Source organism: Podarcis gaigeae, assembly GCF_964106915.1.
Source record: "Podarcis gaigeae genome assembly, chromosome: 13".
NCBI lineage: Eukaryota > Metazoa > Chordata > Lepidosauria > Squamata > Lacertidae > Podarcis > Podarcis gaigeae.
In genome coordinates, this window is record NC_139689.1 from 17,131,403 (window position 1) to 17,153,956 (window position 22,554).

At 48.6% G+C, this 22,554-nt stretch overlaps 2 protein-coding genes across 8 annotated transcripts in view; one reads left to right on the plus strand and one right to left on the minus strand.

The window, feature by feature from the left end:
• Positions 1–22,554, plus strand: part of LOC310829204 (uncharacterized protein) — a 119,905-nt gene that overhangs the window by 57,365 nt on the left and 39,986 nt on the right. The window lies entirely within an intron of this gene.
• FBRS (fibrosin) lies at positions 1,791–21,534 on the minus strand. 7 transcript variants are annotated; one of them, XM_083707334.1, is made up of 18 exons: positions 18,974–21,529; positions 15,277–15,450; positions 13,588–13,623; positions 12,971–13,000; positions 11,985–12,033; positions 10,940–11,348; positions 9,725–9,963; positions 8,916–9,115; positions 8,676–8,720; positions 8,404–8,499; positions 7,691–7,759; positions 7,579–7,608; positions 7,316–7,387; positions 6,850–6,982; positions 5,558–5,644; positions 5,381–5,464; positions 4,002–4,221; positions 1,791–3,350 (listed from the first exon to the last, which is right to left on the minus strand). In XM_083707334.1, exons 1-18 carry the CDS (start codon positions 19,364–19,366, stop codon positions 2,606–2,608), a joined length of 3,111 nt encoding a protein of 1,036 aa, XP_083563460.1. In that variant the 5' UTR covers positions 19,367–21,529; the 3' UTR covers positions 1,791–2,605. The 7 variants fall into 7 exon arrangements, with proteins under 7 accessions (XP_083563460.1, XP_083563461.1, XP_083563456.1 ...); XM_083707335.1 differs by having other exon boundaries at positions 10,940–11,345; positions 18,974–21,528; XM_083707330.1 differs by having other exon boundaries at positions 5,381–5,644; positions 18,974–21,533.

Consider the following 22,554-nt stretch of genomic DNA (forward strand, 5'->3'; position numbering starts at 1 on the left):
ACATTTAGACTACTAGAAAGCAGAAAAGTACAAAGCAAACTTCACAGACAAGAAACTTTCAATTTTACCTACCTCTTCCAACCTATTCTTATCACAAAGATTTAAAAATTGCTGCAATGGAGAACTGTTGTGAAATACAAGTAGTATAAACCAAATAATATATATGTCACTTATGTAATCATGGCCATTCAGGGTTTAGTGAGAGTTCCCTCTTTTTTCCAAGAGATTGCAATGAACAATATGTGGCTTTTGAAGTGAGAATGGAGAAAAATAAGGGTGCAACCTGGTAGTAGTCCCAGCCAGGCTCATTTCTGGCTGTAATGCCACATCTTTTATCACTTTCCCCCAGATTCTACCAAAGCCCAAACAGCCTATAGCGTTAAAGTAGGGTTACCAGATGTCCCCATTTCCCAGAGACACTCCCCAGATTTACAAATCGGTCCCCGTACAAAATCCATTGAAGTTGAAAAGTGTCTCCATATTCATTGAAAAAAATTGTAACCTTACGTTAAGTAAGGTTAAGGAAGGGATGTGAAGCAAAACTCCAGAATCAGAGATCTCAGGCCGGTGATAGCCAGGGGATTTCCCCAATGACAACAATTCCACACTGCCAGCTTAGTTTTATAATATACATACCAGGACGGTACAGGATTTGGAGATGTCTGCCCCTTCTGTGTACTTTCTCAACATTAGGAAGTGTTTGTGGTAGAGGTGTCGAAGACTGACAACTACTGGTTTGAAAGCGGATTATGGACGGGTCCCTTGCCATAAACAACCAGGCTGCGAGCAGCATCAATGGCCTACTTCCTCCTCCACTCTCATTTGGCATGATTTATCATACTAGGGCAACTCATAATAACGAGAATCCAGCCTTTAGGGTAAAAAGAGAAATCCTTAGGGCTTTTAGTGCTGCTTAGAGCAACAATCAAATCTAGCTCAGTGTTCAATAGTTGCTAGCAAAGTGAGATACCACACTTGGGTGGGGAAACCTCTGGGTATGACTGGTAGGGGTTACCTGTAGACCTGCCCAAATTTACCTTAATGTCTTGGCATGGCTTATAGCAATGCAAGGTGAGAGGCACCAAAACATGCTTTGTCCCAACTTCAAAGGAGTTCTGAAGTCTGTCATGCAGGTATCTTGGACCATTTGATTTTGCCCAACTCCCTGGCAGGTGTTAGCTTTTAAATGGGCATTTCTTAAGTTGCTCTCTGGGGTGTGGGATCATGCTTTGGAGAAAGGGCTTTGTCTGCTGGGCTCTAAGTCTAGGACTTGTGCAGGAAGGATTAACGGTAGAGGCAGGAAAATGGAAAACCCACTTTCAATTTCAGGCAGCCACTCGCACTGGTTTATCACTCTGTCCCTAAAGCAAAAGGGTGAGGGAAGAGGGAGACGAAAATGAGGCTTTCATTTCTCTTCCAAAGCAAAAACACTGTTGACGCCAAAGTGTTTCACCTCCTGTAAAACTAGTGTCCTACTTCCATACCGTCACAATTGCTCTGGAGATGTGATGCTTTTGGGGGAATCTTGATCAAACAGTGTACAGTTTGGCTCCAAGTCTTGTTCCCTTTCATCTTTTAAAGGGCTACAAAAATTATACTCGTCCAGGGATGGCAGCCTCCCTTTCCCAGAGCTCCAGTTTTAATCTAATAGTGTCCTGCTTGCAACAGATGGGGCTAAACACCCAGGATTCAAGTGAGAAAGATTGTAGAGGTCTTGTGCTTTCCCCTCCTCTTCCTCCTGCCCTCCTCCCCACCAGCCACCCAAAGACACACACGCACACACCGAGGAATCCAGAAGCACCAGTTTGGGGTTTAATTAACCAACCTGGGGAAGAAAAGGGGCACTGGACAAGTGCATTGCACCCTCCTCACTGCACCTTTCCGATCAGTTACAGAAGGAGGAAAGGGACTGGGAGGTGGAGAGGGTGCGGATACAGGTATAGAAAAGAGCAGTACAGTAAAAACAAGGGGAGCTGTGGGGGAGGACAGGAGAAGAGGGAGAAGTCACTTTTAAAATCACAATCTCAAACCTTTTATAAATGTACAAAAAAACCTTTTCCCCCACCTGCTTGGGGCAGAATATATAAATATTTACACTGCTTGGCAGGGGGAGGTGCCCCAAGATACAGCCCTCCCCCTTCCCCTGAAAGCAGCTTTCCCATCAGTCCATTGAGGGAGAAGAACACGCCCCAGAGCCATTTCAGCCCAGCAGGAATACTGGAAGCAGAAACAAAACCTGTTAGGAAGAGGGATCTGGGAAGAAACCGGGACCCGAAACCGGGGGCACACCAGCCCCTCGACTCCTGCCCTCCCTCCGCCACAAACACCTCTAAAACAGAGACATCACACCCCGTATCTCTTAAGCCCCAACCTGAGCTTGGAAGAGGTTCCAACTATTCATAGCTGAAGGAGGCGAAAGTCCTTCTGGGAGGGGTGGCTGGGTGCTCCTCAGGTTAAGGCAGCAGGAAGCTGCACTCTTATCCCTGCCTGACAGGAAGGGGATGGGGGGCTCGGTTTCTCTGCCCAAGGCTCACGCTGACCCCACCAGTCCACTGGAGACAAGGGAAGCTGCTTGATACAGGTGCGCACATGTCCCAGAGCACCATTATCTGGAGTCCCGGTCCTTGTAGGCTGCCAGTTCCCGGATGTCAGGAGCACGGCGGGGGGAGCAGGGCCGAGCATTCGAAGCAGGGATGAGAGGTGGGGGGGCGCTCAGCAGTCCTACAGCGGCAGCAGCCGCGGCGGCAGCTGCAGCAGGGGTGGCTTTTGCCAGCAGCCCGTTTGGGTGGCGGGGATAGGCCATGAGGCTGGGGTGGGGTGGGGGTGCCAGGCCATATAACCGGGCCCGTTCGTAGTCCTCGGCGGCAGTGGCGGCAGGCGACGGGGTCTCCAGGTAGCGGGGCAGGCGCTGTAGCGGGTGCAGCTCCAGCCCCCGGTGATAGGGCTCACGCCAGGCTTCGAGCGCAGCATAGGAGGCAGCTGAGGGCGGGGCAGCAACCAGGTATGGGGAGACGCTTCCGCCAGTTCCGGTCTGGGGTCTCTCAAACACAGCCAGCGTCCCCAGGGGGTGGGAAACATGCAGGGTGCTGTGGAAGGGAGGCCCCGTGCGCAGCGCCCCCTCGAAGCCCGTCAACTCAGGCTCCTCCTTGACCTTCACTTCCTTCTTCAGAGGCAGCTCTGGGTAAGGGGAGCGGGAGGCGTGGCCTGAACCTGCCGGGCTTCCGTAGCGATGCTCACGCTCTGCTGGGATGTGTGACCGGCCTGGGGGCTCCTCGTGAGCCAATGCTAGGTTCTTTGGGGTGGGAGTAGCTGGAGAGGCACGCAGTGGATGGCGCGAGAAGAGGGCATCTCTGAAACATACACAGGCAAAAGAAAGTTTGTGTTGGGGGCAGGAAAAAGTCACTCTCCACAACCTGGTACTGTCACCCAGCCCTATGCAGACCCCTTATTTGTCATACTGGGCTGGCCCAACTGCCTCTTACTCCACCCATAAATAAAGATCCCAAAGAGCGGCAACTGCCCTCCCTCTCCTGAATACGGTGGAACCTCGGTTTTCAAGCATCTCAGAAGCAGAACGATTCAGAACCTGAACACCGAAAACCTGGAAGTAATTGCTTCCGTTTTTGAATGCACATCGGAAGTCGAACGGCTTCCACTGCATGTTTTTGGGAAGCTTTTAATGTTTGATGTATTATAGTATTTTAATGTTTTTTTGGAAGCCACCCAGAGTGGCTGGGGAAGCCCAACCAGATGGGCAGGGTATAAATAATAAATTATTATTATTATTATTATTATTATTATTATTATTATTATTCCATGTTTTCCAATGGGTTTTGCAGACTGCCCATTGATCCTCGGTTTTCGAATGTTTCAGAAGTCAAACTGTCTTCTGGAATGGATTACGTTCAAAAACAGAGGTTCCACTGTATCAAACTCCATTCACTCTTCATCCAGGAACAGCCTTGACCCCCTTGTCATCACCTCTGTGTCCCGCCTCTTACCTGTCCTTTTCATCCTTGATCACTGGCCCTTCTGGCTTCTCGCTCTCCTTCTCGTGCTGGGTCCCTCCACGCTCAGCCCCATCTCCAGCCCCACCTTTGGGCCAGGCTGGGGCGGTGGGAAAGGAAGGGGGTGTGCGGTGTAAGCGGTTCCATGCCTCATGGGGGCTAGGGAAGGCTGGAGCTCCGGGACTGTCCTTCTGCCCAAAGACAGCACTCGAGTCTGGGAGGGGAAAGAAGAAAGATTGGAACTGGCACATTAGAAAAGACTGCTGTCCCCATGGCCTCTTTGCAGTGAGGTCCTCAAAAGCCACAGGCAGCTGGGCTCAACCAGGTAAGAGGTGTGGGTGTAACTAGGTCCCCAAGTTGGAATAAGAACATAAAAAGAGCCTGCTGGATCAAACCAATGGCAAACCTAGTCCAGCATCCTGTTCTCACACTGGCCAACCAGATGCCTGTGGGAAACCAGCAAGCAGGAAGTGAGAACAAGACCACTCTCCATTCTGTGGCTTCTAGCAACTGGTATTTGGAAGCATTGCTGCCTCCGACCCTGGAGGTAGAGCTTAGCCATCATGTCTAGAGCACTGATGAACACTGCACCATGGTGAAAAGAGTATAAATAAGAGCATGCAATCATTCAGAAAGAGCCCCCTCCCAAATGCTGTAGTGAACTGAGGGCGAGGAAATGCACCACACGTTGGAATGATTTCTCACAACAAAAACTTTCTGCATGAAGGAAGCCAGCATACCAAGGACACAGGTTCCAACTTGGGCTTCTCCTAATATGTGAATTTCCTAAAGGCAGAATTTGTCTCTCTATTCCACTCCTGGCCCAACCCAGTTATTGCCCCATTTGCTTTTCTGAAACTTTAGATCAGTCCTAACAGCTTCAAGTTTGCAAGGAAGAGGCATAAAGCCTTAGCCTTGAAATGACAGCCAGGTGGTAGAAGCACCACAAATGGAGGCAAAGGCAGGAACTTCAAAAGCTTTGGCTCAATGGAAAAAGTCCTGAGACTTAGCCTCTGAGAGGGCACACAGAAATTGGCAGAAGGAAGAGAGCGGGATCAATGGCTCCTGGGTTTTCCTTTCAGCTCTAAGAGGGAAACAAGGGAATGTGGGTGAAACAAGGTGAGAGCAAAAAAAGCCCCCCAAAAGCCAAAAACTTAGAACCAAGGATTTTCTGTCTCCAGTTCTTCATAATGGGGCTGCAAGGGCTGGGACGGGAAACCCAAGTTTCCTGGGTTACTTCTCCAACTGTAAGAATAGAGGGTGGAGTAAAAGGAAAGGAAAGAGCCCTGTGTTCAAATTCCCGTCTGTAGAGAACACCATTCTGGCCCCACTAATTACAGATTTTATGTCCCTAACCCCCAAACAATACTCACTGAAAGATGGGTTGCCCAGGCCCCCAAAAGCCCCATTGGAGAGCGCCCCGAGGGAGGCAAAACTGGGGGGCCTGCCAAAGGGATCTGGAAAAGAGGCGAGCAGAGGAGTGAACAATCGTATGGAAGATGCTGGGTCCTGCCCCACCGGCCCTGGCATTCTGGTGCGCCAGCTCTTACCAATGTGGGGGCTGGGGCTGAGGAAGGAGCCATGAGGGGTGCCGGCAGGACCAAATGATGTGCCACTGCCTGGGTGGTGGATGGCACCTGCAGGAGAGAAGCATGAAAAAAAGTTAATGGTCGAGATGCTGGGATTGACAAAAGGGGGTGCACCTCACGGTTAGTGACATGATTTAACGTATTTGTAGCCTACCTATTCCCCAAGTTGGGATCAAGGCAGCTTCGAACATTAAAAAATATCATTACAACATACTAAGTAGTAAAAACAAACTAGTTAAAAACAATAGTGAAAATCGATTAGAACCCATTTCAAACCAGCAGTTAAAATGCAGTTTGCCCTGACAGCGGCAAAGTGATCAGCATTGTCTGCACCCTAGCCTGTTTGAATGGGAACATCTTCGCCTGCTGGCAGAAGGATACAAAGAAGGAACCAAGCTAAATTCTCTTGGGAGGGAATTCCACAATATAGGAGCAGCCAGAGAAAAGGCTCTCCCTCACGTCACCACCAACTGTGCTTCTGATGTTGATGGGACTGAGAAGGTGCTCCCCTGAGGATCTCAACATCTGGGTTGGTTAATACAAGGAGATACAATCTTTCAGGTAGAGGATGCTGGGCTCCCAAAAACATAAGCTGGAGTTAGAGTCCCTTGTCACTACCAATAATCTAAGCAGCATGTAATCTTTTTTAGCTGCCTTGACACAACCATATAAATGGCAGGGCACACCTGTTCACATTTCACAGGCAGGGCTACCTGGGGGGAAAAAACCACCCTTGAAATCCTGCACACTGGGTCCCTCAAAAAGCTCACTATCATTACTGGCATAGTTCTAGGGGAGCCTCCAAGTACCATAGAAGGGAAAGAGTGTCCACAGAGTTTGCATGAGACCCAGAAATATGGTAGGATGGGTTATATACTGCCCTCAGCCTTTTAAGAATCAAGCGCTGAGGGCCTTCTGGCGGTTCCCTCGCTATGAGAAGTCAAGTTGCAGGGAACCAGGCAGAGGGCCTTCTTGGTAGTGGCGCCCACCCTGTGGAACGCCCTCCCATCAGATGTCAAAGAGATAAACAACTACCTGACATTCAGAAGACATCTGAAGGCAGCCCTGTTCAGGGAAGCTTTTAATGTTTAACAAACAACTGTATTTTAATATTTTGTTGGAAGCCGCCCAGAGTGGCTGGGGGAACTTATTATAATAAATAATAACTTCTTCTTCTTCTTCTTCTTCTTCTTCTTCTTCTTATTATTATTATTATTATTATTAAACTGCAGGATGGGGAGTAAGGCACTGACCTGAGGCTGTGAAGAGAGTGGCTGGGCGTGCCAGCTCCTGGCTGTGAGGCAGGCTGCCAAAGGCTCCCGTCCCAGGCAAACCGGTGAGAAGGTCGTTCCGGAAGTCCAATTTCTGGGGGTCACCCTGCACCAGCTGAGAGGAAATAAAGGATACAGAGGCCCCCCTTGAGCAACCAGGCCTGGCACGCTATTCACAGCAGCCTCCACAGCCCACTCTTTGGCAGGGACACCTCCTGCTCCTGCCCAGCCCCAGGCTCTGGTCTTGCGGTTCCCGTTTACCCGCCTCCTATCCCAGACTCACAGACCCCGCCTTGCATCCAGGGTCCAGCACAGACATCAGAAGAGCAGAATGGGAGATGCTTCTCCCGTTGCTTGCAGCGACCCTCTGGCGGCTACCAGCAGGAGCTGCGCCACACCCCATCACTGTACGCAGGCGGAGGGGGGAGGTGGCGCAGGCCCACCCTACCTTCATCTTCTCCTGGTGCCGCAGGATCATATATGCTACACGGACGTGCATGGCGCACCACTTCCCGGGCTTCTACGAGAGAGGGGGGAACCATCAGCTCTGTACGTTATGTCCCTGCTGGGCCAGGCACAAGCTGCCCTACACCCTGACTTGAGTCCCTCTCCCCACCGCCGCCCTCTGTGGGGTCAGCCATCGCTAGTCCTTGCTACCCCGAGCAGCCACCCCACTGCACCGTGTCCAGGAGGGGTCCCAGGGTTACTCACTCTTAGCGTCGGCCTGAAGGGATCGGTGAGCTGAAAGGAGACAGAAAAGCCAAGTGGGGGGTTAGTCATCCTTTCCACACTGCCCCGCCCCCTATACAGATGGCACACTCACCTGAGTGCCTTTCTGGGACAAGGTAGGTGGGACAGCCCCCAGCCGGGATGGCAGGTCAGGGTTAGTGCTCTGGGGAAGAAACAGTGGGTCAGGAGGAGACAGGCTGCTGAGGAGAACTTTCCTCTCTCCACATTCAGATCCCTCTCCCAAGCACACAGAGATTCGTGCAATCCTCTTGGCAGAGGTCAGAAATCCATTCTTGCACTCCACCTTCTCTGTTTTCCACATAGAATCCTGGCTCTCCAACCCAGCTATTGAGGAGCTCTGGCTCCCAGCCTCCCTGTCCACCTCAGGGCGAGGGGAGAATGCCACTCCATGCAGGCCATGCAGGACACACACACACACACACACACACACACACACACACACACACACAGGCATGCTCTCCAAATCACGAGGGATGCTCCCCTCGGCCCCACTTCTTTCCCAGAGCCAGCAGATGAACCCAAGAGTCCAAGCACCTGCTCTTCATGCTCAAAAGCTTTGGGGCTCCACTTCTCCCCAGTAACCCTGGCTCCCCGCATCCCCATACTCTGCTCCCCCAACTCTTCACATAGATTCCCCAGGAGTCCTGGCCCATCCGCCCTCCCTGCTAAAAATCCACCAGGAGGTTGGGGAGGGGGAACCCAGGAGCCCTGAATTCTAGAACTTCCCCCCTTCCAAGATAAAAAGAACAGAAAAGCCCATTTGTCTACTATGTCTGGAGGCTTCACCTTAGGTTGGAACGCCCCCTGCAGGGAGCCAAAAGTCACAGCGGGAGGCAGGACCGGGGAGATCCCCGACACGGTTGGGGGGAAGGCGGCATAAAACTGGAAGAAGAAGAGAAAGCAATGGAAGTGCCACCCAGAGAAAACCAAGGCGGGAAGGGAAAGAAGGGGGGTGTTTGCTCCTTCCTCAGGACACGCAACTCTCAGAGCTTCCTTGGGTCCCCCTGCCAACAGGTCAACCCCCTGGGCGCTCCCTACTCCAAGAAGGCCGCACTTACATTGTGCCGCAGGAGCCCATCCATCTTGCCTGGGTATTTCTCATACTGCAAAAGAGAGGAAGAGAGAGGCACAAGCGAGAAGTGAGAAAACTCTGAGGGAAGAATCCCATCCTGCACATCATCTCAGCTCTCACCAACAAGCTCAGTCCTACACTAGGGAGGGGATGCAGCAAGCCAGGGCCGTGGTTCCCAATGCCCACCCTCCCTTTCTCCCAGCAATCTCACCAGGACTACACTCACCATGGCTGGACTGGCTGTGGGCACCATGCCTGGTGGGAAAGGGGTGAAGTGCTGGTGGGTGTGCTGGTGGGTGTGCTGGTGCTGGTGGTTGTGTTGGTGGAACTGGAAGGCCAGCGGGCGGATGGCAGCAGCCCCCATGTCGGCGCCGCCTTGGGCCGTGAGGAAGCGCGAACTCAGGTCTTGGCGGATTAGTTCTTGTTCTGGGGAGGTAGAAGATCAAGTCACCCGACAGCAAGTTGCTTGGGGTGTGGAGCCAGCAAGGAAAGGAAGCGAGCGTGGAAAAGATTCGACACCCACCCACCCCAAATCACCTCACCCCTACAACTCACTAGAGCCACAGAGCCCTGCCCTACAGAAACTCCCAGTTTTTCTGGAAGTGCTTCTCTAGGCTAGACCCCAGATTTTTCCTCTTCTTGCCAAGGCTTTCTGCCAATAAGCATTACACCTTCAAAGCTGGCACTGCTACACTCAAGTGAAACCCTTCGTATATCTGCCCTGGCAGTTATTTTCCTCCTCCCCTGCCCCAACTTCCAGCCTTTCCTTTTTGCTTCATGTTGCCCTTGTATATACACACATTTCTTTCTCCCCAGCCCCAACCGCCGCCACCACAAGGGCTACAAAAAATGTTTTTACACAGTTCTCTGGATTCTAAAGTTATCATAAAACATGAAAAATATGACAGTAACCTTCTATTTTCTTAGCCTATGCCCCACTTTCTCATCCCTTCTCATTTCTACATAGCCCCTGACCATCTTCCCCAAGACCACAGATCACACTCAGCCACACCCCTCCCGCCAAGTCCCTCTTACCAGATATGGCAGCGGCTGCAGCTGGGTGCCCGGCAACTTGAAGCAGCGGGGGTGGCGGTGGGAGGCCAGGCGAGGGGGTGAACATGCCTGGGTGGTGGTGGGAAGGGGGCCGAAGGGTGGGCGGAAAGGCGTGGGGAGGCAGGGCCAGCGAGGGGGTGGAGGGCCGGTGAGGGAGCTGAGAGGAAGAGGGGGAGCATGGAGGGAGAATGGGCTTGGGGTGAGCTGCGCCGCGACTGCACCTGAAAAAGGGAGAGAAAAATAAATTTGGAGTGGGGAAGTCAGGAAGAGACAGAGTAACGATGGCAGCCAGAAGAGCACAGAAGCACTAAAGAGAGCACTGAACTTGGACCCAGGAGGCTTGGGTTCAAATCTCAACTCAGCAATGGATTCAATTGGGGGGGAGTAGGGGGGCTTGAATACAAGGTTTGCCCAACCAGAAGTCCCTAGTCAGCAAAAAGGAAGCAACAACAACAGGCCTCACTGGGCTGTTGCGAAGACAAGCCAGAGATAGAGGGTCTTCTATTCACAGTAATCCTACATAAAGGATTACTCATTATAGGTGTTTAGGCTGCCAAGTTAAGCTGGGACACATCTGCACTTTAATATTGCCAAATCGATTATCTTCCAAGTGAGTGCAGTAATAATGTCAGTTGCAAAGAAAGAATAAAACATTTTCTGTAATAAAAAATGAGGATAAATGGCAACACTCAAGGAGAAAAAAAATGGGTTAAGAGAAGGAGAGAAAATGTGGGGGGAGAGGTGAGTGCAGCCAACATGCACTGAGTAGTCACAAAATGGGGCCCAGGAAGTCCAAGTTCAAATCTTGCCTCTGCCAGAGGTGGCCTTCGGCAAGCATCTCTCTCTCCCCCATCAGCTCCAGTCAACCCAGTTGCAATATGCAATATAGGGATGAATATAAGGATGCCAATACTGACCTACTTTACAGAGATGTAAATAGTGATTTGTAAATAAAAAACCCTTATGAGTGCTCTACAAAGTGTTATTATTAATAAGACACAAAGGATAGAAGGGAAACTGCTTGAAGGGGACAAGGAGGAGGATGACGAGTGACGGGTCAAAGGCAGGGGGAAGCAAAGGGAGAGGGAACAAAAAATGGAGAGGAAGACAAGTAAGAGGGACATGAGAAAGCTTGTAATAGAGGGAAGAGGGAAAGCGAGAATGAGAAACAGAGAGAGAAAGTGCACTGGGACTCACCCTCCGGTGCTGAGATCCAGCCCTACAGCGTATGGCGCTTGCGTCTGACTGGCAAAGGGCGGTACCTTCATGTGCAGCTGGCTCTGGGTGAGGTTGTGGGGGGCGGCTCCCCCCTGAGGCATCGGAGGCAGCTGGCCTTTGGGTTGGGGTGTCCCGCGAACAGCATTAGGCGTCTGAGCCCTTGTCCTGGTGGGAGGTGGGGCGGGAGGACTGGGGGGCAAGGCCTGAGCTGGAGCGGGGGCTGCGGCTGCCTGAGAAGGGGGCTCCTTGGGCAGGAAAGGCACTAGCAGGGGGTCCCGGTCGGCCTCATAATTACGCTCCTGGCTCCGCTCCAGGCCAGAGACTTTAGGGATCACAGAGAGTTTGGCTTCACAGCTCCCATTTAATGCACCAATGGGTCCCGAGGCTGCTGGGGGCAGAAACAGAAAGAAAAAAACAGAGGTTGAGAGTACCAGGTGAGTAGACTTTGAACTGTTGGTTCAATCCTTGCTGAGCCATAGACTCCCTGGCTCGACAAATCAGCCACATGTCCTGTTGAGCAGGAGAGGGGCTGTGTCACAATCTATTTCAAAGAATCCTTTTGGGGGTGGAGGAAGGAACTATTCTTAAGCAATTGGACCCTAAAAACTCTAGGAAACGGCAAACACAAAGGGAGCAGAAAACACACCTGGAGAGGCGGCCCACCTGGTCACAGTACTTTAAGCACTTAGCATGAATAGATATTAGGTGTTGCTATTACTCAAAAAGCTTACATTAGCTTTCAAAAACAGAAACAATCCAGTGCAGCTTATCTGCTCCCAGCACACCACAGGAAATGTGATGAGGCAGAGGAAAGGAAACTCAGTGCAAGTGACTCCTACCAGAATACCATGCTGTCTATTAAGAGTCTTTCTGGCACCTTGGTGTTTGGACAAGAGCGCAGTCTCAGTGATGCTAATAGGAATATGGTTGTGAATATACATTAAAGGAAGCTAGACTATTTGTCCATCTAGGCCAGTATTTTCTACTCTGACCAGCAGCCCCCACCCTGTGCACTCAAACCCACCTTTGCTGGTTGAGACAGTGAATGACTGTTCGAGGTCATCAACGGAGGCCTACAGAGACAAGAAAAACAGGCCACTCATTATTTAGTCAAGAGAAGACAATTCAGCACAAAATATGCACCATCTCAAATTGTTTTGAGGCCAACTTGAAAAGCAGTCAGGAAGCTTCTGAAGGACACAAATGATGTTTCTTTCTGAAGCAAGCAATGGAAGTAGCTAGTCATGCAAACAAGGACAGATTTGCTACTTCTAGTCACTACTTCTACGGTTGGTGCAGAACACAGTTGCTTTCCTTCCAAAAGGAACAGGCCTCTGGGAAATTATTATGCTAGTGTTGACAAATGCTGGCCTCCTACACCCTTCCAGGTAAATTCAAGGTGCTCATTTTGACCTGCTGCCCTTATATACCAAGAAAGGCACTGTATTCTGCAAAAGTGTCCCCTTGAAGTCCCTAACATATCAGAAGCTTGCTCCATGGTAACTCTCAGAGAGATATGGCAGCTGCTCACTATTTGTACTTTCTGGAAAGCAATTTATGACATTTGTTTTGACAAGCTTTTCCAGCCAGGTGAAAAGGTATTTATTCCATATTGGTTTTAAACATACCTTTTGTTGTTTTGTGTACAGGTTTCAAAGCTATTTTTAGTTGTTTTTATGTAAATCGTCTTGAGACTCATGTGGAAGACAAATCATTAATAAAATAAGATAAATAAAGGCCCAATGTCTGCACATTTTCCACAGCACCTTAACACCACATGTGGTTCAAGTATTCACAACACCAACATTTGCATGGGATGAGAAATATGGAGAATTGGATCCCATGTGGCTCAGCATGCAGAGAAACTGGACCTTGGCGTTTTCCAAATTGCTGGGTCCATTTTGCAATATCTGCCCTGCCCCAAAACTCCCATACAAGTGTCAAGTGATGTGGCAGTCACAAGTGGTGAAGCCTGGCAAATTACAGGACCAGGGTGGGGTCAATGCCTACCTGCTCCTCTGGGTCACTTTCTGTATCACACTGCAAAAGGAGAATGAAAGAAAGAAGGAAGTCCGTCAGTACAGCAAACTGGAAATGCTCCTCAGTGGCACACACACCCCACCACCACCACAATGCTGGTCAGCAGCAGGCTCTGCAGAAGACTTATGGTAGGATTTTATGGCACATGGAAAGACTGATATTCTGATAGCCCAAACCCATGGACCACCCAAGGCCTCAGAGGGGAACAGAATCAAATGCAAAGAACTCATGCAGGCAGGCAGGCATCATTGCAAAGAAGCACGACTGAATCCATCAGAGATTAAGGAAGAAGCCTTGGTGCCTTCTCACTCTCCAAGGGACCAGCATCTCCCATGGTTTAGCACCGAGTGGAGAGGATTAGTTACAGATCTCCTGGAGGCCATTTACAACACACACACACACACACACACACACACACCCTTGCTCCAGTTCACAAGTGGGAAAGGATGCCAAGGAAATAATGTTGGGAAGCTAAAACACTGCCCTGTGAAGCTGTGTGCAGCCAGGGCTCACCACTAATGAAAACTAAAGCCCAAACCAAGAGAACAGGGGTGTGGGAGAGGAATGCTTATACATTGCCCACTTACTATATATCCAGTTTCCAGGTAGGATTGGAGAGAAGGCTGGAAAAAGAAAATAAAGGTTGGCCGGGGGTGGGGGCAGAGAGAGGAAAATAAAGAAAGATAGATTAGACTCAGAAGGATAGGAGGCTGTTAATCCCAAAGATTTTTTTAAAAATCCCTAAGATAAAAAATTAAGAGAAAGCATCCTTGTTTTGTCAGGAGAGTAATAAGATTTTAAGAGCAATACTGAAAATAAAAGAAAAATGTGTCCTCCTTAGAATCACATGCTGAGTATTCCACAAAGATGAGGAGATTCTGGCTGGCATGCTACACACAGACACAATTTGGCTGCATTCAGATGATCATCTCAGCTTAAAAAGCTGAGATATGAACGAGTCTCTTTCCTCCTCATGCAGTCACTTCACTCCTCCCTTTGTGCAAATGAACAAGACAGGAGGATCAGTTAACTATAATATCCCATGATGGCCAAACCAGGAAATTATAGTTAATAACTTCCAAAACAACTCAAGTATTAAACCAACTTTAAATCCTGGTTTCATAGCCTAGATTTTTCAGAAGCCATTGACCAGCATTTCCTAGTTCAGATGCAACGTGAAACTATGGTTAGCCAATACTTCCTGGCTTGTTTTCCAGCTTGAGCAAAGGAAGAAGCCAGGCACCTGAATGCAGATGCACAGGACTCATTCATGAATATCTCAGTTTATATGATTGTCCAAACATGCCCACCGCTCCGCTATTTGCTCTAAATTTAGTAGGCATTTTGAGGATGCCAAGAGCAATTTTGCTGGGCTGGGATTTGTCTCCCTCCTCAAATCAAATTATTAGTAATATTTCCAACCATGTCGATGCAGTGTCATTGCTGATGTCACCAAAACTCATCTGCCATTTGGAGATTCAACAACACAACAGAAAGCCCTCTAATAAATAAACCACAAGCCCTCCTGTGGAGGGAGTCCCACTTTCTGAGGGCAACTTTGCTCCTGCTCTGTTGCTGTCAGCTAGCAGACGTGCTGAGTTTCAACCTGTCTCAGGGCTATACCCTAGTACTTGGAATCCTTTATTTTTAATCCTTTTCTACAGGAAAAATATGGTAATTTAACAGCAAAGGAAAGCTATGCTGCACAAGCTCAAATAAACTCTGCTTTACAGATTTAGTGGCTTGGTCCAGGCAGGATGCTATGTTCTGGTTCACATTAAGCTCTCTGTTTCCCTTATGTCCTGAATTCGCAATTAGCCTTAGTATTCAAGATCTGAAGAACGTTTTCATGTAATTCATTGAATTCTAGCAGCTTTTCATTTTGCCTCTTGCTCAACCCATATTTTTAACATAACGCCATACTCAGAAAGAGAAAAAAATTCACCAGACATACAGCACTATAGGCCAAGTTATTCAGCACTATAGAATTTAGTTGCTGCTATAGGCCTGCCTTTTTGCACAACAAAACCTAGCAAATTTCAAGCATGTGTATAAAAAAAAGTTATTTGATAACAGAATCCTGTTGGTAACATGTCCTAGACCAGCCACAACCGATACTAATTGACGTCCATTCTCCCCCAACCCAACAAGTCACCCTAAGCTGCCTATGAGATTTAAACTTAAGCATGCAAAATGGGGGGGAGCATATAAAAGCAGGCTTGACAGCAGGCAACACAATAAAAAGCAGTTTCCAACCCCTTAGCCACGGGTCTCACCTCTTTGTGCCGCTTCTTGGTACGCTTCCTCACTGCTCTCTCCCGGCTGCGACCCTTCTCTGAGCTCCCATCCTCATCCTCAGGCTCAGAGTTGTTCCCCTCTCCCCGTTTTCTCTTTCCAGAATGCTTCATCCGAAGCTCCAGCCGCTCCGGGGTCTTCAAGGTAGCATCCTTCTGTGGGAAGGTGACAAGGCAGGTGTGCATTAAAACTATATTGAGCACAGAAAAGCTCAGGAATCCCTAAGCTAACCCCAGATGGATGTTGGGATGTATTTCAGCTCCCTAGAGGCAACTATAAAATAATGATGATGATGATGATGATGATGATAATAATAATAATAATAATAATAATAATAATAATAATAATAATAATAATATAGTAATAGCAATGATAGTAATAATAATAATAAATGGGAAGGTGGGAATAATTATGTGTGTTAATTACTTGATCATCTGTACCAGGCTGACTGGACTCAGAAAAAACATACACCCCTTCTTACATTAGTGTGCGGATATGGTAGAAATTTATACTTCTACACAAACACAAACCATGCAAGATTAAGACATCAAAGTGTATATCCAGTATATCCAGAGTTGGTAGTTGGTGTGGTGTATACTGGGCTTTGATCAAGAAGAGCTGAACTCCCATTTCTGCTCAACTTTGGGTCAAGTCACTGCCTCTCACCCTTGTAACTGTATGAGAAGGGTTAATGGGGAGCTACGTACATCACCCTGAGTTCTTTGAAAGAAGGATGGGATAAAAATGTGATAAATTATAACCATATGCTAAGCATTATGAGAACAGAGCCAGACTGAGAGCCAACATGGTGTAGTGGCAGAGTGTTGAACCAGCACAAAGGGTCTCAGTTTAAATTTCTGCTCAGCTATAAAGCCTCACTGGTTGACCTTGGGCCCATCTCTCTTATTTAAATTTTTATTTAAAATATTTCCGGTCCACATTTAATCAAAAGTCAACCAAAACAGCAGCCAATGCAGAGATACAATATCTCAATACCTACTCCAAGCACTGCTACTCTAAAAATGACTGCATGAAAAAATGTGTCTGCAGCTGATGATGAAACCCAAAAAGAGACACTGCCACTCATCAATGAGAAGGAAGGGTATTCCACCAATGGAGTGTCACTGCTTCACTATCTTGCTTCATAAGAAGACTGCCCTTAAAGGCAACCCAGAAGCTTCAAACACAGTGGGCAGATTACTGGCTGGAGTTCCATTTAGATCTCGCATAATCCCTGTCTGAAAGCAGCTGCACTGGTTGCTAGTTCATTTTCGGAACCAATTCACGGTGCTCACGTTAATATTTAAAATCCTTAACTTAAGCCCCAAATATTGGAAAGACTGCCTCCTTCTCTACAGAATCTCTCAGATGTTAAGGTCAGGAGAGGGACCATCTTGGTAGTTCTACTACCCTCAGAAACTGGTGGTGGTGGTCCAGGAGAGAGCAACTTTTGAACTCTGGAATTTCTTCCCCACAAAGTTGCATCTGGCAACTTCATTATATAGTTTTTGTCATAAGCTGAAGATGCACCTCTTTACCCTGACATTTAATATAGTTTCAAATGTTGTATTTTAAACTTCTGTGACCCATCCTGGGACTTCAGGATGAAGGTCGGGGATATATCAAAATAATAACTGACTATGTCTGGCAACACACAACAACAAGGGTGTCCCTGAGGATCTTAGCCTGACCAGATATGCAGGATAAGATTATCTAATCTAATCTAATCAAATCTTATCTATCTATCCATTTATTTAAACAATTTATACACTGCTTAACTACAATAGTCTCTCTAAGGAGGTTACAAAGATACACTACAAAACATAAAAATCAGATAAAACTATAAAATGAAACATCATTTAAAATAGTGTAGGGGGGTAGAACCAAGTATACCATGAGTTCCTTGGAAAAATGGTGAGATAAAACTGTAATTTAGTCAATCTTCTAAATCCAAACAAAATGAAGCTAGCCATACCACACACCACTGTAACCAGCAGCAATTGATAAAATTTTCTGAAAAGCTCAGCAAACACACAACACTTGCCTCGCCTGGTCAGTTGCATCTGGAATGCTGCATTTGCACAGTACAGTCCAAGAAGTCTGTCTTGTCAACAGACATTCACCTGGCCACTATGGGAAATGAAAGTCACCTTCAGTGCATTGGGGAGAGCTGATAACTTAGGGAAGATCAGCTTAGCTCAAGAGAGATGCCAACAAACAGGAAAGGCCTCAGAGGAAGATAAGAAGTTTGGGACTATATCCAGAGAAAACAGCCAGTCTCAGGGTGGCAGAGTGTCAGACCAAGGCATGCTCTTCCACCCCTGTGATTTTCTGTGGCTGTGGAGTGAATAGTTGCTAGCAATGCACTGGATTCCTTTGGAGTTTGGCAAAGGCACCTGTGTTCACGCCCAGCTCCTCACCCAGTCCTGTCAAGCTGGAAAGGCAGGTGAAGCCAGTCCAGCCTGGAGCATTCCTGTGTTTAGCAGAGCCTCCTTTGCTGCTTCAGCAAGTGAAGCAGCTATGTTTTGCATGTCACCTGAGAGATACACATCAGCACCTACGGAAGTCACATAATCCCACACCCACCAAGGTATGCAGAGTTTATTAGACCACATCCCAATCCTAGAAATATTCATGAAAAAGGGACCATAACTTCAACACACTAAGAAACTTACAGCAAAACCACACTGATTGGAGCTTACTAAAGCCTCCTTTGCTTTATGTCTCATACTATACCTTTGCATATGTAAGGGGCACTTATACTAAGGCAGACAATAGGTTCATTTAGCCAGTACTACTAGGGATTTAACTCAAGTTTTTATATACAAATTACCAGCTCAGAGTTATGGTTGCTCCCTTTAGTCAATAACCATTTTATCTTATTTCAAGTGCTGAAGACTCCTCTGACAGCAGCTCATCTCCCCCTCTTTCTTCCTCCTCCAGTCTCTCACAAAAGGGTATTTCTTCTCACAACAATCTACCAGAAAACAAACCTGTTCCCCCCACTTTCTCCCACATGCCAATCAGTTTAATTTGAGGGATCCATACGGTTCCCTATTTGAGATGATTGACAAGACAGGAGACCGTCTTGCTCCCTTTTATATCACCACTGGCTTCTGCTTGTAGAACAAACTAAAGTTCAAACAACCAGTCTGCCTTTGTCCTGTGCTAGATGGCTTGAACACTACCAATCATAGCTTTAAGTTCTTCTGCTCTTATAAGGGACTTCTAGGGATCTCCCACCCAAGAGACCAATCAGGGACCCACATCTGTTTAATTTCAGCTATTATCTGAGAGCAACTCAGATTGTCCATTAGATCCATCACTGTCACTTGACTTGGGAATCCCATGCTGACAAAAGGGAGAGGGGAGAGGGCGGAGGGGAACAACAACCTGCTGCACTTAAAATATACAAGTATTTACATATGTTTTTACTCCTATTCTCCAGGCACACGCCATCCTAGCTGACTTCTTCCCATGGAGTCTCAGAAGTGGAAGCCAGTGTCTTTTCTGAATTATGGGGACAAGAGAATCCAAGGTTCTCCCTCTTTCTTCTTCCTTTCTCTTTCACAGATCTAAGGGGCCTGCAGAACTAAAATCACTCCCAGCCAACCTCAGCACCCAGACTGTACAAAGGCCCGTGAGACACCACAGATAGAGATTGGGACAATTCCTCACCTCAAGTGCCTCAAGACTGACAAAGCTGGCAATGGCAAAGCCATCAATGAGATCCTCCTCCTCCTCTTCCTCCTCCTCATCGCGGCTGCAGGATGATCCAGAGGGTCTCTTCCGCCGCCGCAGGGGCCGCCGCCTTCGACGCTGCTGCTGCTGCAGGGAGCGACCTTTTCCGGGTGCCACAGGAGCAGGTGGTGAGGGGCCTTCACTGTCCGATCCTGAAGATGAAGATGACGAGAGGCCACGACGAGACCCATCCCCAGGACGGCCTCCCCGGCGGCGAGTGCAGCGGCTCTCACGGTCCCGCCGTGAGCAACGCCGCTGCCTCCGTGTTCGGCTACTGCTGCCTCCTCCCCCACTCCAGCATGGGGCAGGAGCTGCCGCTGTTCCTTCCATGGTTCCCCCCTTGAGGTACAGAGAATGTGTCGTGTTGTGTCCTGTGGATACTGCAGACACGCAAGGAGGTGGGGGGGGGGACACTCTTCACCCTTCCCCAGCCAGTTGCATTGCAGCTGCTCTCAACTGAGCCCTTGTTCTTCTACAGATGCCACTTGGAAAAGCAAGAACGAGGCTCCCCTCTTCTTTTCCGTAAAAAAAGGGGTTTTGTATTTCGTGGCCAAAACAAAAAATCCTTGGCCTTTACACCTTACAGTTGTCAGCAACCTTTCCTTGATTTACATTTAGAGAGCCCACTCAACACAAGAGGATCCTCTTTGCTCTGGGAAAGTCAAAGCAACTCTCCTTTCATTCAAGTTTAATTCCCTCTCAAGTGACAGGGATGGCAACTTCTGTTTTTTTCTGGTTGTTTTTGGTCTTTGTCTTAAAGGCAAGACCATTAAATTAAAAAGAATTAAATACTTTCAACATAGAACTCTAAGAAGCGGAAGGTGATCCAATAACCTTTTCTTCCTTTACATAAAATCAGCCCCTGCCAGCGCACAGAGATCTCTCTAACATGGAGCCTCCTGTTTGGGTGAGGAAGGAAATCTGTCAAAACACCCTCGCCTTGGACAAGGGTTTTACATCCCTCCAACTGTGACACAGTGTGCCTTTAAATATATATATATATTTGTTTGTAAAACCCAATTTTAAAACAAACCCCAGCGCATGGCAACTTTCTTGCAGGTTGAAGGAAGCCTTTGCTTTAAGTGCCTATCTGTGTGGGTTTTTTTTTTTTTTTTCGAAGATGAACCGCGAAACTGTCACTTTCGACTTTCCCTCAGGGGAATTGGGGGTTCGCCCCCGACGGAGCTGCCAGCCTGGGCAGCCTCCCCTTTAAGACTGCGGAGGTGGCTCCTGCCAACAATGGCAAGCGGCTTCCGCCCAGCGGGCAACTCACTTCCTCCGCTCGGCCGAGGGCTCCCCGCGAGGGAAGCAGCTCCGCGGGGCCATCTCTTCTTCCTCTTCTGCTTTCCCGGGAAGCGACACCTTCCTCCTCCTCCTCCTCCTCCTCGCGAACCACCGTCCGTGAAGAAGAGGCCTCCCGGATTCCTCCCACAGGGTGTGACCTTGCCTTTAAGGGTCCGGATCTCTGTGTCTCAATTTCCCCTTTAAGGGTGTTCGATTTTGAGTCCGCCACACATTTCCTGCCAAAGCATGGCCTCCCCTTTAAGAATGTGGATTTAAAGTTCTCCCTTGTCAGGCACCGACTCTCCCAACGACCGGAATGAAAAGCCCTCCAAGCATTTCTCTTTCCTCCTTGTCAGCTTGCGCTGCCCTTTAAGGATCCAGCGTTCAAGGTCCTCCGGAGAAACCCGAATTTCACCTTTAAGGGCCACCCCTCCCTCTCAGCCACAATGAGGGCCCGAGAAGAACTCCCCTTTAAGAGGGCCGAGCTGCCTTTAAATCCATTGACAGGCGCTGGCGGTTGGGGGGGGGGGGTTGTTGTCCTCCGGCTGAAAGTGCCCCCTCTTCTCGCGGCCCCCCCAAGCTGTCCCTTTAAGAGCGCCGGCCGTTGAGGGGGCTTTTCAACTCACCCCACCTTTTCGCCTCCGTCCAGGCTCGCGGCAAGCGGCCCCGCGAGCCCCTGGCGCTGATTGGCTGCGAGGCTGGTACCCTCCGCTATCGTCGCGGCCCCCCCACAGCTGATTGGCCGAAGCGGTGAGGTGAGTAAGGATGGGGGAGGGGTGGCTGGCTGGCTGGCAGGGTCAGGCTGCAGGGAGGGAGGCCGGCAGGCGGGCTGGCGTGGCGCTCCCGTCCCCCTCGCGCCTGGGTGGGGGGCCCTTTCGGCTGGCCGTCCTTTGCCCCCTCCCCGCTCCGTCTCCGCGGCTGCCCCCCGACTCTCCCTCTCCCTCTAGCAGCCTCTGCCGGATCCCCTTCGTCTCTGCGCACGGCACGCAACTCCTCCCACAGCGTCATATCCCTCCGCCCTCTGCGTTGATGGAACCATTTAAAAAATCCCTCCGCTGGAAAAAGAAAAGGAAATAGTCCCTTCGGTTAGCCTCTGTTTCCGCCCACCCGCCCCTTGGAGACTGTTCGAGGTGGAGGGTGTTCCCTTAAACCAACACCCCCGCCTTCAGAGTCACTTCCGTCCTCCGCAGGGTGACGTCATGGTTTCACGGAGACAAACGTGATGCAATGATGTCATACTTTCTTCGCAGCAACCTCGCACGGTAATGTTATAACGCCAGCGCGTGATGTCATAGGGCTCGGCGCCACACGCCTCTGCTGTAGCAGACCCTTGAGGACGAAGGAGAACTTGATGACAACACAACACTACCATGTGATGCCATCCTCCCGTAAGGGAACTGTTACTTTCCAAGCTCCCGCATAAAGTAGTACTTTTGAACCCTTCATTCAGTAGAGGATTGTCTGCGTTGTCTGGCAGAACTGCTCTGGGATTTTTTACAGGGGTATCTCTCAGCCTTGATACTATTCCACTAGCAATAGCCCTGCACTGAATTTCAAAAAGCATTTGTTAGAAAAAATTATTATCCACTTTGGTCTGATGAAAGTAGCTGAAACTATGATGAATCAGATATGATCAATCCTTCTGCATTGTCCCCCCCCCCCCCGAATTCAACGTATTTATTTATAATAGTTAAGACTTTGATCAAGGAATACATTCTACATTAGTACTTTGACAGAAGTTTATTTTGCACTGTGACTGTAAAGAATTAGAAATGGGGGGGCATTATCAACAACCTAATTTAGAGTTTAATTAAAAACTGGAGCTTGCTCAGAGGAAGACCTCCAGTACAGTGAGGGGGAAGGAAATCAAGTCCAATTAGAAAAATAGGTAGGTATGCAGAGGAGGGTTAGTTTAAGAAGAAATAGTGCAGCAACTTTTGAATTGCTATTACATAGCGCAAATTCATTTCCTGTCATTCAGGGTAGATCCAAACTAACAGCTTCAAATTACAAGAAAGGACATTTCAATTAAACATTATAAAGAACTTACTGATGATATGAACTGTTTTAACCACAGTGGATGGAGCAGTCACAGATTTTGTCTATCAGCTGACTAAATGTGTTTTGAGGTCCCTTCTATTATTCTAGATGCATACTTGTGTTTAGATAACCTAAGTCTTTGTGGTCCTTTTGCTTTATACCTTGAAGACAAAGTCACTGGACTCTGGAAGGAC

Bases quoted from the DNA above. Each gene is read 5' to 3' on its own strand.
- FBRS (XM_083707330.1), bottom strand. From the start codon at position 19,366: ATGGAAGGAACAGCGGCAGCTCCTGCCCCATGCTGGAGTGGGGGAGGA. The intron at 7,609-7,690 runs GTGAGTGTGCCA...GTCTCCTTTCAG, and splicing joins TGTCCCAGAAAGGCACTCAG to CTCACCGATCCCTTCAGGCC. The intron at 7,388-7,578 runs GTGAGTAACCCT...CCTCTCTCGTAG, and splicing joins CCTTCAGGCCGACGCTAAGA to AAGCCCGGGAAGTGGTGCGC.